Source organism: Coturnix japonica, chromosome 1, assembly GCF_054131305.1.
Source record: "Coturnix japonica strain WE chromosome 1, WE-NBRP24, whole genome shotgun sequence".
Classification (NCBI taxonomy): Eukaryota; Metazoa; Chordata; class Aves; order Galliformes; family Phasianidae; genus Coturnix; species Coturnix japonica.
The window spans coordinates 54,246,718-54,262,297 of NC_140663.1; the positions used below are offsets into that span (position 1 = coordinate 54,246,718).

The 15,580-nt window shown below is 36.1% G+C and overlaps 1 protein-coding gene across 21 annotated transcripts in view; it reads right to left on the minus strand.

Annotated features, from left to right (window-relative positions):
• Nucleotides 1-15,580, minus strand: part of ERC1 (ELKS/RAB6-interacting/CAST family member 1) — a 273,756-nt gene that overhangs the window by 132,251 nt on the left and 125,925 nt on the right. For all 21 annotated transcript variants that reach the window (XR_014936211.1, XR_014936209.1, XR_014936216.1 and 18 more), the window contains one exon: nt 661-796. Coding sequence is in view for 13 of the 21 variants with exons in the window: in XM_085521054.1 (XP_085377180.1) it covers nt 661-796 (136 nt within the window). In the remaining 8 variants the exon portion in view is untranslated. The remainder of the gene's footprint in view (nt 1-660; nt 797-15,580) is intronic.

The following is a 15,580-nucleotide window of genomic DNA, read 5'->3' on the forward strand; positions in this document are numbered from 1 at the left end:
TTTAATGTCTCTATGACAGCACTTGAAAACTGAACTGTTTGAGAAACCATCTACAGCTGTTACCAACCTAGAGCAGACTGAAAACTATTTCAGTTGGTTTCATACCGGTGATTTGGTATGACTAGACAGATTTGAGATAACCAGAATTCGGGGAGGCAGCAGCATGTTATGGTTTCTACAGTAATGCAAACTGTCTAGAAAGCATACTGAGAGTTCATGAGGTAGAGCAGGTTCTTGTCAAGTAAGGCCGAGTAAACAGAAAACAAGACCTTTCAGTTGCCCCACAAAAATTTCAGTTTACTGTAACAATACTTACTTGGTTATCTTTCACTTGCTGAAGAAAAGGAACAATATAAGGTAAAATCAGCTAGGAAAACACACAAAACTGCTAAAGAATAAAGCTGTTAGATGATTAGCAAAGGAGGAAATGCCGCACCAATCTGAATGTTGCAGTGATCAAATTATTTCAATGATGCATTTCATAACTGAACTGACAGCAAAAGCCCTGGTGCTTTCTTTGAAGAGCTCTAAGATAGATGTCTTATTTTAAATAGTCAGTAATATATTTTGTGTGTAATGTCTATGAAAATAGATCAGTAGGTACAGCAGGAGGTGATGTAGCTTACTGGCTCATTGGCCAAATTGCTCTTATCCAGTTACCTGAAGCTGTTGGGAGCTGTCGTTAAGATTATCCTCTCGCCTCCTGGCCTCCTCCAGCATTTGCGCACTCTTCTTCTTCTCCACTTGCTCTTTGTGCTTCAGATTTGCTACTTTCTTATTTTGATCTTTAACTTGCCTGTAAGAGAGAAGAGCATTCAGAATGGAGTCCAGCTTCTGGTCAGGCCTCGTGCTTGTGAGCTGGGCTGGCAAGCATTGGTGCCCTCAAATACAGTCACTCTGCACATGGCAAAGCTGATTTATCCCCTAGTGTTACCATCAAATGTTAAGCCAATCTAATGAACACACCATTTTAGTCATTACTATTAGCTTAAACGTGGAAATTTCTGAAACAAAAACCTTAAAGTAACTGTTTAGTATAAGCTATTAATCAAGAGAGACATTTGTCCTCATGATTGAGGTATGTATTACAAATAAACCTTTTCTCTGCTCATGCAGACATAGACATATAAAAAACACACACACTTAAATAATCCATTTTGCTTTGAGTACCACTGTATCTAACATAAGCACAACAAGAGAATCGAAAGGAAAACTGCTGCAGCATGACTTGAACATAGAAGACTACCTGCAATTTCTAGGCGATCTGTTTCTAGAACTATTCCTTTTCAAAATCAAGTTCTTTTTGTTTACTAGATATTTTGAGGAATTTCCTCTCCTTTCTTTTCACAGAAAGGAGCAAGCAAGAACAAACTATTTCAGAAACCATGCATAATTTCCTTTTCACTTGTATCTATGAATTATTTTTGATGATCCTGGCAACTACCACTGCTTGCAGACAGGGTTTGGCCTTTCTGGGCATTAAGACACATGGAGTATTGAATCTAATTACAGACCCTTTAATCTCAGCCTCCTGACCACAGAGAACTTAAGTCTAAACTTTTAGTCCAATCAAAACAAAACAGGCTAGCTTTGCTTCCTCAGCCCTTTTCTCCATAATTATATCTGGAGTTTGGATTTTGGAATAAAAGATGAATTCTTTGGTTGCAAGATCTCCCCCAAACATCATGCAAGTAGTAGAGACAGCTCTTTAATTTACTGTTTAGAAAGCAGAATGATATACTAGCCTCCTATCTTCTATGTTATCCACACAGAGAAGGAAGAATGTTTCCTCTGTATTTCAGAAATACCTTTTAGAATAGATCACAAACAACTCTGCTTTAATATTTTCTTCAGAACTAGTAACAACAGTGTCATGAAGAAAATACCTCTTTGCGATATATATGTCCAAATTACGTGGCACAGGCCTAGATGGTGCTTTGAGCTCTTTCAAAAATGTAGGTTCAACACTGAGCTATACTTTTTGCAATGTAAGCCAACTGGTGCTGGAAAAGTTGCAAAGATAGCATATTTTCCTTGGTGCTAAACAAACTTCTATTAGTGAGAAAAAGTGCTGACATCCTCCAGAGACTGAGAATAAAAGAAAAGTCATTTTCTGATGATGTTAAAAAGTTATTGGCGTATTTAAATACCTTTTCCAACAGTTACAGCTGATTTGAGTCAGAATGCTTTTAAAACACAACCAGTGTAATTGTTAAGTTGCTCTAACCCAGTGCTGCTCACTGGTAATGGGCATGCTGCCCGGTTTGAAAGCAGACTTGCTCAATGATTAAACAACATATTGGATATATTATGTTGGCACCAACTCAGTTTGTACAATACATGGTTCTAGCTGTCCTACAAAATAAACAGAGAAAGTACAGCTAAGTTAACACATAAAATGAAAATATGCAAGTCCAACACATTCAGCTCCACATGAGGATTCTTATTCAACTTCCAGATTAAAAAGTAGGGGAATTAATTATTTTTTATTAACTGGCAAACTGAGATTCACCTGCTGGGAAAGTGGTATTTGTTACTATTATCTGCTGTTTAGATAAGAGACAACAATATTAATAAAACCAAAACCCTGATCAAAGTATGTATAAGGAAGATCTTTCCCTGCACATTCCAAGATCTCTTAAAAAAAAAAAAAAAAGCTCTTCAAATAAAGGAGTATTTATAAGGGTCTGTGTGTTTGTATGATGTATACTTTCTCATGTTTGGTGCAAAACGAATGCCTTCCCAACAATTAAGTAGATACTCTAATTCTCGAAGCAGTTTAAAAGATGTAGTCTTAAAATGACTGAGTATTACTCAGACTTCTGTTTGTAATTGTCATACGTTCTGGAAACTTGAACTCCTATGCAGGATAAAACAGCTACTCTGTACCTTTGTTAAAAAGCAACAAAAAGTTGGACAACAAACCTTTCAGATAATACAGGTTCCTACAGCATTACCTCTCTGCTGGGTAATCGTGTCATTGGTAGGATCAAACCTTTGGACAATGACAGCTCTGGAGGTATAGTTCCTAAAAAGAGTTAGCACTCAAAAGTAAAAAATCTTTTCCAGTGCTAAAAACCTTTCTCCATTTTGTGCAGTGTCACATCAAGTACTTGGAAATTTGAATCTATCAAATACTTTGCCTGTAAGAAGAAGAGAACAACAGAAAACCCATCTACCATCGGGTATTCCTGAAAAACGTTAAAAAGACTGATCCAATTCAGTTTGTTACCTGCAAGTCCTTTGGAAGACTTTTCATTCCTAATAATATTAATTGTATTAAGGCTTAAATTAAATCAAATTATTCCATACTACCCTAAATAATTTTGCATTTCAATCCTAATTATCTTTCACAGTTATGCACATCAGCATAGATAGCTGCTAATTCTTTCCTTCTATGGATTTTTATGCTACATGTTGACATATTTCTATTTATTACCCTAACCTGATGATCTTTTCTGAGGTAATTACAGGTAAATTCTTGTAAAATAAATGACAAAAAGATAAGCAAAAATATGCAGAATTTAATTTGAACTTTCTACTATCGTTTCAATGTTTTTTTTCCCCAAAGTTATGCACCTAAAACACAACAGAGATATACTAATGATCCAAGGATAAGTGCACATTTACAGTGTATTCAAGTCACTACAGAAATTTATCTTAAAGAAAAAAATGTGCACTTGATTATATTTCAAATGATGACTACGTGTTCTAGGAAAACACACACTCATTTTGCTCACAGCTAAAGAAACCGCCTGCTCTATTTATCTGACTGAAATTCCTGGAAATTATTTTTACCTTAAAAAGTAGGCACACTGTCAGTCAGCCATGTCAGAAAGACTGTGCTCAGCAACAGCCTTCATTAACGTAACATTACCACCACCCACAGGACAGTGCACTGTTGCTGCAGCTACCAATCCTGATGGACAGAGGAACTCTACCCGCTCTAAAGCACACTGCTTCTCAAGATAACTAAACGGATGCAATACACACACAGTGAAATTTATTGTGAAAAGGCAAAAAGAAAAGAAAAGAAAAAAGTATGTGCTGTATTATTTAGTTCAAAATATTATATTATGAAACACTGAATTCTACAATGCATAAATCACTAATAGGGCCTCAAAAACACTTCAAAGTCCTGAGAGACACTGATCAGTACATTTATTCACTTGTGTGGAATGAAATGGAGATATAAAAGATATAGCCATATAAAAGAGCCTAATGCTGACAATGCTGCAACTTAAGTCAAAGAACAAAACACACTATAACTAGAAAAATTCCAGAAAGCAATCCTAGAAGGCAGAAAACAATAAACTACATTGTCCAGATCTTTATTAGGAGTCTTTTGATTAGTGATTAGATGGGTTTAAAAAAAAAACACAACTTTTTTTTACTGCAAAGAAGTCAACATCAACTGAAAGGGATGTTAGTGATCTGAGCTGGAATGATTCAAAACTCAAAGGGAAGTGTCCAACTTGCGATATTGCCAGCACCATTTCCTTCATCACTTCTTTGTTTTAAAGGTCATATGGCCATAACCTTCACCTTAACTTAAGAATCAAAAGTTCATAAGCACGGTGACATGAGGTGAGGAATTATTTTTAATTTTCCATTTTTTTTTTTTTGAGAGTGTTTTTGTGCACAAAGAAAAACATTTACCTTTCGGGAAGTTTAGTAGAAGGAAGTCAGTGAGGAACTCTTCTCAGTAATGCCACTTCACATTGAAAATAAGAAAATAAAAATCCTTTTAAAAGGTTTTGCTTTAGCCTTAAATTGCTTAAAACTTACTTTACCTAACTGGTAGTTGATCACCCAGTTGATCACCCAGCCATAGAGAATAATGACAGTATTTGGAAAGCCTAATTCCTTAATCTCAAGAAAAAAAAGAAAATAATGAAAGTAAGTGAAATAAGTGATGTAGGAAACAGGACTGACCACATCACATAGTCCCATCACCACAACTGTGTGTCTGATTGACAGTCAAAGCAAAACTGCCAAAGATTGAACAAAGCTCCATATCTTACTCATTGAAAAATTAGGATCAAGAAAGTCACATACTGCTGAAGCTCACTATGCAACTTCATATGGCCAGATTACTATTTTTTAGAGCATAAGCATTATCTGAGGCTGCTCCTTTGCTTTGTTGGGTTCTACAAAACAATTCCAGCTTCTTAAGTAGTTACATTACTGTTAATGAAATGGTGCATTAAGTTACTAACTTCAAAAAAACACAAAATAATTTAACTATGCTTTTCAAACAACCTGGTCTAGTACCATCACCTCTGTTCTACTTTGTTTATGAGATAAAAAATGGATAACACACATTCATTGAGCTTCTTCTGTATGCACAGCTGACCAATTCAAGCATTCAGCCACCTTTTCTGCTTGTGAGTCTCCTCCATCAACCTCTCATCATTTTGTTATGTTGCTCTTCGCTGTTCTGATATATGACAAGGTAACACACAGCAATGAAAATATTAACAGATTCTCAGAATTTAACTGGTCTGTTGCATGTGAGACAAGAAGACCCACAGTGGCTTTAAGAGATAGGGAGGGTGAACTACATTTCCTGAACCTAGGAAACCCTAGTTTATAAAACAGAGAGTGTGTTCAGTGATTGCCGGAGTGGGCAAGGGATGAAGACAAAGAAGATTATGGAGAAACCAGCTTGCCCCAAATTTTCAGGACAGGGTCCTTATAGCATCTGAATCAAGAAGTGTGAAGGTCAAAGACTAGATGCAAATCTCAACTCTATGCTGGTTTTCTTTCCTCGGCGTTAAGAATTAGCTGCCAGTATCGATTCATGTTTTCTAATGCAGCCAGCCCATCTCTAACTTCAGCTAAAAAAAACCCTTCTTCTTCCAGAAACAGCTGATGGGAAAATACAGGAAAATATAAAGCATATAAATCAGGCACGGACTAAATACTCCAAGTCAGAAAATAGTCTAAAATCCTCCTATTATTTAAGAATACCTCTAACAGTAACCCATCACCTGACACATAAGCACCACATCAAGCTTATACATAGCTCATTTCAAATAATGAAATGTCATGAGTTATTAATACAGTCAGAGAATTTAGAGAAAGATACATAATAAACACATGCACAGAAAGATAAATCTTACAAAAGATGACAAGCACAAGTATCTCAGTTGCATACTCAGTACTATCAAGCTAACGTTTTTCATGGAAAGTGTATTTTTGTCTTCAGTCTCTTGATTGAAAAAAACGTAATAAAGTCAGCTGTTCTCCAGTCAAGAGAACAGTAGTAGCCAATTACACACAAAAAGCGTTGGAGTGCTGTTTTAGTATTCTCAAAGTAACCGGAAGAAAAGAACAAGATCTTTAACAAACTGACTACAGTTGAGAGATTAACAACAGATTAACAGGAGGGTCTTCATTATAGTCCAGGAAGTCTATAGCAAATTAAGCAAAGCAGAGGTTCAATTTCAGACAGGGTCAGACACAATCTGCTAAAATAAAAGAGCAAAGCAAGCAAAAAACCTTCAGTTACACACCCACAGCACCACGTTTCCATTAAAATCTAATTCCATTTCTGTAGATACTCACTCTGCTACTTCATTTAAAAACTAAAGTGCAGTTTCTCAACTATTTAACCTCTCAATATCTACTCAGTAGAAAATAAATGTGATAAAAATAACGCATACCATAATTTCATAATTGATGTCAAATTCAAAATCAGGTTTCAGAGATTAAATATCAAATTAATTACACGTCAAGTTCCATATTCTTCATTTTTATTAAATTTGAGAGCATTAAAAACACAAATTCAAGGTGAACCCTATAATAATGCTGTATGATGATGATATGTGTGTTCCTTTGTTAGGAAAAATAAAAATGCTTTGAGGACCTTAATAACAGTATTCAGTAGTTCAACAAATAATTTTGTTTTATTGTATTTTCTTCTTCTGCTTTTGTTAATTGAGTAAACAGATGCAAAGCCAAAAATGACATTATCAATAAGACTGATGAGGCCTCAGTGTGGATTCCTTCTCCTAGCTACATGCTGAGTTAGTTGAATTTGGCCCTAGCAGTGTGGGAAGAGCTCCCAGAAGGGCTGTTCTTTTTACCTTCAATTCCAATGCATGAGCCAACCACCCTATGAACAGATCACACACAGCCAGTCACTCTCTGCTCAAAAGACCTGCATGATTTGGCTGAAAAAAGTATTTTCTAAGCAGCAATAAAATCTTCCTTATGAATGGCATTTTATTGAGGTTTCAGAAGGTATTTTTGTGATCTGAGATCACACACGTCTCTTTTCACTGCAGTCCCACCAGCCAGAAAAGAAAACAAATCAAAATATAGCAGTTGTTTTCTTTCATAAGAGTATGCAATCTTTTCATTCCTTCTAGAATAATACTTGATACATACAATAATTAAAAAAATGGAATGTGAAATCAGCCATTGAAACAAAAACAAACACAAAAGTTAAATATAAGGCAGGGGAAATAACATTTAAAAAACAAGTCATTTAAAAACTATGCTAGAGTAGCTTATGGTTACTTTACAGCAAACATTGGACCAAATATCAATAAGGACAAGTCCTCTTCTGAAGTTTTTCACAAGTTTGGGATAAGGGTTGCAAATTATTCCGTTCTTCTGAAAGAATAAATGTTGAAGAATCTTCGTGTTTCAAGGTGACATCTACTGAAAACACAGTTTTCAATAAAAGGCATTAAAACAAACAGTTACTAAAGCAGAAAGCACATGAATGTACGTAGGTTACTCTGAAAGTAATGCCTCCTATTTATTTCCATGGACGCTACAACAGATGCAAAGAACGCAACATTGTTTGATAGAGCAAATTCTCAGCTACAAAACACTCAAAACACTGTTTTTTCAACACAGCCACCACCATTAGCCAATTATTTGCACAAATGATCTGATGGTCTGAGAGGTTCTTCATAGTGTGAGAGCCATGAATGGCCATCCAGAATGTGGCTTGCCTTTCACATGGCTGTTGCCACTCCTAAAATGCACCACTCACTGCCTCACTGTGCTCACATCCACAGTTAGGTCTCCATAAACGTTCCGCAAGTAATAACAAGTGCCAATGGGTACATTTTTTTTGCATGGAAGAAGTCAGTGACACACCAGATTCACATACATGTCAGACAGCCTTTGGTCAGATTGCCCCTCTGCTGCTATCTGTCGCAAGTCAACAAAATGAAATCAGATATTGGTGGGGAGGTTCAACATTTACTGCCATATCATCAACATCTGCTTCTGATATTGTGGGCCAAAATAATAAAATAGAAGGCATTACTTTTGGAGCAGCCCTCATACCAACTCATTGGAGGAGGACTTATTATATCAAAAAACAACAACAAAAACCACGTATGAGGACATTCAGAATCTTGTCTCGTTGGAAAAGAGAAAAAAGGCAGAGTGGCTCCAAGGAAACGACATGAGGACAGAGATGCTTAAAGAATCTTTCTAAAAGACTATACAACAGTCTGTTTCAGGGCTAAAAGCCTGATGATTTGTACATTGCTGGTATGCCTGTATCAAAACCATACATTATTTGTTTTGTCTACTTACGGACCAAATTGCTTTCATAAAGAGTCTTCCTAGCAGATTAACTATATAGATTTAAAAGTAAAGGTGTTTATGCGTCTAGCTATAAAGAAGTAGTTCCAAGTCTGAACCTTCTGACAAGATTAAACTCAGCAATGCCCAGAGATAATGTTGCGAAAAGAATGCAAAATGATGGGGTTGATGGAAAAGCAACATCATCATGATAACCAAACTATATTTTGCTACTGTATCTTCATTAACATCAGAATCTGAGATGGGGAATATACAGTTCTATTTTGGCATCCACTTGGAGGGACCAGTTTATAATACAGAATACAGACAACAGTGTCTCTCAGAATTGCAGAATTTCTGGTGCTTAGCAAGATTTATGAAGAGGTAACTCCTCTTATGAAAGACATAAGAGCACTGGCTTTGACAGCTCTCAACAGGTTAAGTTGTGCCTACTGAAATGATTTGTTCCGGACTTTTGACTGCCTGGAAAGTGGGGAACAGCAGCATTATTTGTAGTAAATATACCACACAGAGCTGAATAGCCAACCAAAATAGTGCAGATGGCTTGGTTCTTGCATCTCTGATATAGCTATAGTACTGTCTTTTCAGTCTGTCAGCTGTAGGCCTCCGGAGTGTAAACAGGAGAGTTTCACAAACCAAATGAATACCATAGGGTTTGTGGAAAACTTTCTGAATACAGAATTTATGTTGCAAGCAACATCTGAGAGCATTTCTTCACCAGAGGTTCCTGTCTTGGTTTATAGCCTTGGTAATGTGTATGGACAAGGTTACTGGCTTATGCTTTTCAGGAGAGAATTCCACCATTTCACACTGAACGGATCTTCTACAGAATAAGTATGTCTGTGAGTATCACGGGTAAATTGACTCTTTTGGACATATTCTGCAGGTGGATGGGAAGAAAAAACAACAAAACCTGCTGAAATCCATCCACAGGCACAAGACACCCCATGCTTCAGACATCTGATGTCAGTCACTGACATCCCTATTGATTATGAAGTTCACTAATTACATTATCTCTAGTTTGGAGTATCTACAGAGGAAGATACATTTTTATCTACTCTTCATTTACTCTTTATCTACTACTCCAGTGAACTATTTTTTACTTGGTTACCTTGAGACAAGTGAGGCAAAATTCAGATTTGAATTGATTGGATTTGATCACTTTACCAACACAAATGACTTGATGCAGCCTAAAACTGTGATACAAATAGGTACAAATCTTTTCTCTCTTTCAAGGAATTTAATCTTCTATGCAATTGGTGAAAGTTCATAATCTTTAGGACAGATAAAGAAACAACAGACTTTACTGTCAAGAAGAATATTTCTAATACAAATCTCATATGTTTTCTACAGATTAACTGTCCCTGTATACGAAGATATAAGTTACAGATTAAGATTTTAACCAGTATTAAAAATCTCATTAAAAATTATAGAGGATGTAGTCAAAATAGGATACAGAAATACAAGACTTCTAGTTTCTTTCTCCATCAAAATAAAGCCAAGAATTTCTCTAACTGTAATTCAAAAAACATTCTCTGCTATTCCAAGATGTGGAAGAAGCAAATTTATTCCTTTCTCTCTAGAATACTTAAGAAATCAACTAAAAAAAAAAAAAAAAAAAAAAAAAAGATAAAATACTTCCCCGTATCTGGGGAAGATTATGCCTGTATCTGAAAAGTATCAGCAATTCATATGAGCTTCTGAAACTGTTTCCCACCCTCCAAAGGGGATAAAACAAATGTGCTGATCTGCCAAAAACATACTCCTGAAATTCTACAGTAAAAACAAGAAGACTTTAAAATAAAATCTTTTAAATTCTCCATTCAGAAGGAAGATAATTAACTCTCAGAGAGAAATGTACTTGCAAAATATCCAACTTACATGGAAGTAAAGCCTTAAGCAATAAAAAACTATGCACAAGATGTGTCATTAAGACCAGTAAGCTGCATAAAATCCTGTAGTTTTAGTGCTGATACCCTTAGCAGCTTCCCAGAGCAAGGATGCAAGAATGTCAAGAAGCCTTCACTAGTGTTGTTAAACTTTAACATCAAAGACACTAAGGAAATATTTGGTTCTGATAAGTGTGCATGAAGAGACTGAGGAATAGTAGTTAGTAGTATGGTTTTGCTATGGATTTGAAACTGATTTTTAGTGAAGCCTATGTTTTGCCTTAGCACTATTCATTCTGAAGTAATGATAAAAAAGAAAAGATGTGGGCAAAGTGCAAGGGAACAAATAGCAAGCGATGCTAAAGGAAAAATATATCTTATTCTAACTAATAGGATATCAATACTTTAAAGCAATGACATTGCAAATAATGAAGAAATGTTTGTTTTTAAGGTTTTTTACATATATATTGTTACAAGGATATAGTACTAAAACTATTTCTTAGCTGATTACTCAATTCTTTATGCGACACTGATATCATTTTCTGCCAGTAGTATCTATGTGAAGTTAAAGATTACACAGTGAAAAGTGAAGTGAGTAAATCGTTATTGTAGTTGGTTACAAGAAGAAACTGTTAATAACATTGCTGCTATCTACTTTGTATTAGTAGCCAAAAAATTCAGGCACATCTAGCATAACCAAGTATCCTACCAGTTGAAAATTCAAAGATTAAACCAGTACACCTTTTTCTTTATGAACACTTTAGACAAAAAGAACTAAGGGAGCACACAGTGCAGAACACATCAGAGAAAGGCAGGCCTAGAGAAGGAATAAACCAACACTGAACACAATATTGGTGAAGGAGAAAAGGTGTGACAGGAAATGACTGCAAAATAATGTATTCTTGGAGACAGTATCCCCACTGAAGCTGGCATGGTGAATGCATGATGAAGGTAGTCTTGCCATACACTTTTAATGGTAAGATTGTACTACGTTATCCCTCTCTCAGTTCCTAGCCTTTAGGACTTCATCAAAAGTGGTGTGAGCAACTCAAGACATTAAAAATGCAACAGGAAGTTTGCAGACAATCTGAGTTTTGCTGGCACTCACCATGGAAACAATCTGGTCAGTGCTGTTAGTGCCAGTGGGATTGATAAAGACCAAGTTGCACTGATGTGGAAGCTAAGGAAGACAACATATGTTTTTTAGAGCTACCATCTGGTGAGCTACAGTAAATGAATGGCATTGGGAAGTCGCAAGTTCACATGCCACACTAGGAGGGAGTTGAGCAACAAAGGAGTATAGGAACTAAAAGGAAAGTGGCCTCACATGAGTCTTACATTGGTTTGGAGCCTTCTGCAATCTTCTGTCAAGGCTGGCACCAAGCTCGCTGGCTTGGCAACTGCCAACTGTTGGCAGCTGTAATTTCTAGGACTAAATTAGGCACTTCTGGTCTATCTATACAGATTGTTTTATACCTCAGATTTATAATGTTCTCTCACTCTTGGTTTTCAGAGAAGGAGATAGGGCACTGCAAGTGATCAAGCTCATTATGAAATGTTTGAAAGGATTACTCTAGAAATGAATTACTGAAAACCTAATGTCATTCCAAAACTACCATCAAACTCCATCCCAATTTTCACCAAAGCTGTTTTATGCTGTAAAGGAATTGATAACATAATAACATTCCATGTAGAAAGCTCTTTGCTTTGAACTGAGCGTGTTGAGTTACCTAAGAGATGGGGGCACTATGCCTCTCAGAGCTGTTGGTCATTCATGACTGAAAGCAAACAGTCATAGTAAGAAATGTTCTCTGTCAAACAGCAAAGTATTAAGTCACATCTAAAACACAACAGTTCCAATGGCTCTCATCTAAGGCAAGGAGGTCACCTTGAATGGTAGTGGCTGTTCCCTATCAGCTTCTTGTTCATTCTTGAACATGGCCTTCAGGAGGATCTGCTCCAAATAATTCTTTGGACTCTCATCCTTCTTAAAAATGGGCATGTTTGTCAGTCATCAGGAATGTTCCCTGACAGCCATAAGTTTTTGAAGATGATAGAAAAAGTCCTTGCAATGACATCAGCTGGCTCCCTCAGCAATCTTGTACGTATCTGATCTGATTCCATCAACCTGCATATTCCTAATTTGCTTAAATAGTCTATAACTTGCTCTACACTTCTGTGGGTAATGCTTCACTCCTGCAGACTCTGCCAGTAAGCTCAAAGAGATAGGAAATCTGAAAGCAGTCATTATCAGTGAAGTTATCAGAACAAGAAGTTATATTTTGTTAGACCATTAGGAAAGCACTTATACCAAGATTAATTCAAATCACAAATTCACTATCTGTCCATACCCTATCTGGCTTTTAGAGTTTTGACAGAAATAAAAGTCTAGCCATTTGAGGGGTACATTTTGCATAGAAGTTAGTCATTAAAGAAGAAAAATAATGTTCAGATTTTATTCATTTGACTAAATGTGATGTGACGCATACGGGTTAGTCAAAATGTTTAACGCTGCATTAAGTTTGAACGATAATTTCAGATAATTTTCTGATGACATGCTAGATAACTTGTTAACTTTGTAATTAACATAAAGACATTTAATAAAATGTTTTCTATGTAATGTTTTGTTTTGATTTTTCAAATAGTATGGTAAGATGCTTTGCTTTCACTTATATCCAGAAAAGGAAAATTGTGAGGGATTCAGAACTCAGAATTCACAGTGTACTGCTGACATATAAACAGCCCCCCATGTGCCTCTCCATTCTAATTCCCACAGGAAAGCTGTATGCTTTGCGATTATGTGTACTGAAAATAGAGCAATAACATAAAAAGAAAAACAGCTCATCAGTTAAGTCATTTTCAGCAGGTAGCAGGAAAGAAATCAGATCATACAAGACTGAGGGAAAATGAGAATTCTGAGATGATGTACAGCTGTGAATAACTGCTTTGTTAAGATGCGGTGAAACAAGGCAAGAAAAAACGACCTTTGACAGAAAAGCTACAGATTCCACTTCAAATGGATAAAGAAATCTCTATTCCTAAAGCAAATCCTAAAGACTTTGCCAGTGACCTATTTTAACAAAAAACACGGTGTTTGTGCTCTACTTATTGCTATCTAGCCTTAACAACCAAAAAGTCTGACTTCTTCAATCTTTTGTTTCCCACTATCATCTTACAGATGTTTTACCCCTTTTCCTCATTCACAAGGAATGGACAACTCCTACAAGAAAAGAGTGCTTTTTTATGTAAACAATCCCATAAAACCATTTTTAAAAATTTAAGTAAAATTAAAGGAAAAGACATTAAACAGAAAACAATTATTAGAGGACATTACTTTTTAGAGATGAAAGACATATAAATGAAAACTACTTTGAAACCAATGTATCTGGCTCCACTGCCCAGAACTAACCACTGCTGACTCACATATTTGACGTTTTTATCACTTCCTGAGGTGGTAAATGATCAGCATGGTGTCAAAAATGAAGGCTAAAGTGAATTCCCTGAAGGTATGAAATTGGAGAGCCAGCCACACTTGCACTGAAATTAGTTCAGGCGCTTTCTCAGTACTCAGAAACACAGCTTCTTAGATACAGTACATGGCACAGTATACTAAGGGTTATTTCCATAACAATGAAAAATCCATAGTGCCATAGACAATAATTCAACTGTACGCCTGTAACTTACCACACCACATTTATTTATTTTCTTATTTATTACAATTAATATGGAACTTTAGAATGGTTGAGGTTAGGAGGGCCCACTGGGTCAACCTGGACTAGCCCCTGCTCAAGCATGTTGTCCACTGTTTTTTAAACACCTCCATGGAGAAGACACCACAAACTCACTGGGCAACATGTGCCCATGCTCCATTCACTTGCACAGTAAAAATATATTTTCTGAGGTCCACATGGAATAGAAGCACAAGTTTGTTACAGGAAAGATGGCTAACACTGCCCTTGTCTAATCCTGCACCAATCATCTACACAGGTATGCACTTAAATACCAAATAAAATACAAACAAAGAACAGAAAGCCTTGCCTAGCCAGCAGGTTCAGCTCCATGCCCTGATTTCTGTTTTCTGAGCAGAACTATCCTACTATTGCTACTGAATAGTATTCTGAATTTTCTAAAGTTGCTTAACTTTCTAAGAAATATTATCTATCATTTTCTTACAGAAGGATGCCATGTTTTAAATATTTCCCTGGTCATTAGATGTGTAGCAGAAATTTGGGACTCTGGAAAAAGGAATAAGACAGTTCCCCCAGATTTAGTGTTCTGTTTTTACTTTGATTTTATAAGGCTGTTATATTCTTGTGTTGTTTTCTGGCATTATATTTTACATGGACTTCTGTCTGGATTGATGCCACCAGCCTTTACTCATTGAATCACCATGCTACTTTGCCATGTGGAAACAAGGCTTACAGAATTTTTTATTACTTCCAATTGCATCAAATTTTCTTTGGAATAACAAAGAATCCAGAGAACTTCAGGATATCTTTGATAACTTTTTCTATTTTATAGTAATTACATCTCAACTTTCGTGACATGTATACATCAGAATTGCTTAAAAGAACTGTAGACTATGACTTCATGGTATTTCTTTAATTTTTTCACTGCTGAAGCAAATGACACCAGAGTAGTGTTATTGGTTTTATTACTCCCTTGAACTCAGCATTAGATAGTTCTCTATGTAAAACTTTCATTAACAGAGATGGCTTAGAAAAAAATCTGTATGGAAAAGTGATTTAATCCCACCTTCCAAGTCTATTTTATTTATTCTCAACCATTACAACAGCTACTTTAGGCTTTCAGACTTTTAAACAGTTAGTACATGCCACAACACAAAAGTGATGTGGATTGCATTTTCATGCTCCGGTTCATTGAGTTTATCAACAGGAGAGAGATGATGGAAACTTATTAGTCAGATCAGAAAATTCAAAGGTTTTGCGCTGATTGCGGTAAGCACAGCTGTTGTTAATGAGAGCAGATAACATTTGAAGTACTTTCGTGTTTCTACAAGACAGACATGCCTAATGTGATTGTGCATATACCCAGTTCTTTTTTGGGAAGTTGCACTTGCTTTGATGTCTGAAAAAAACTAACTGCTGTAACACCAT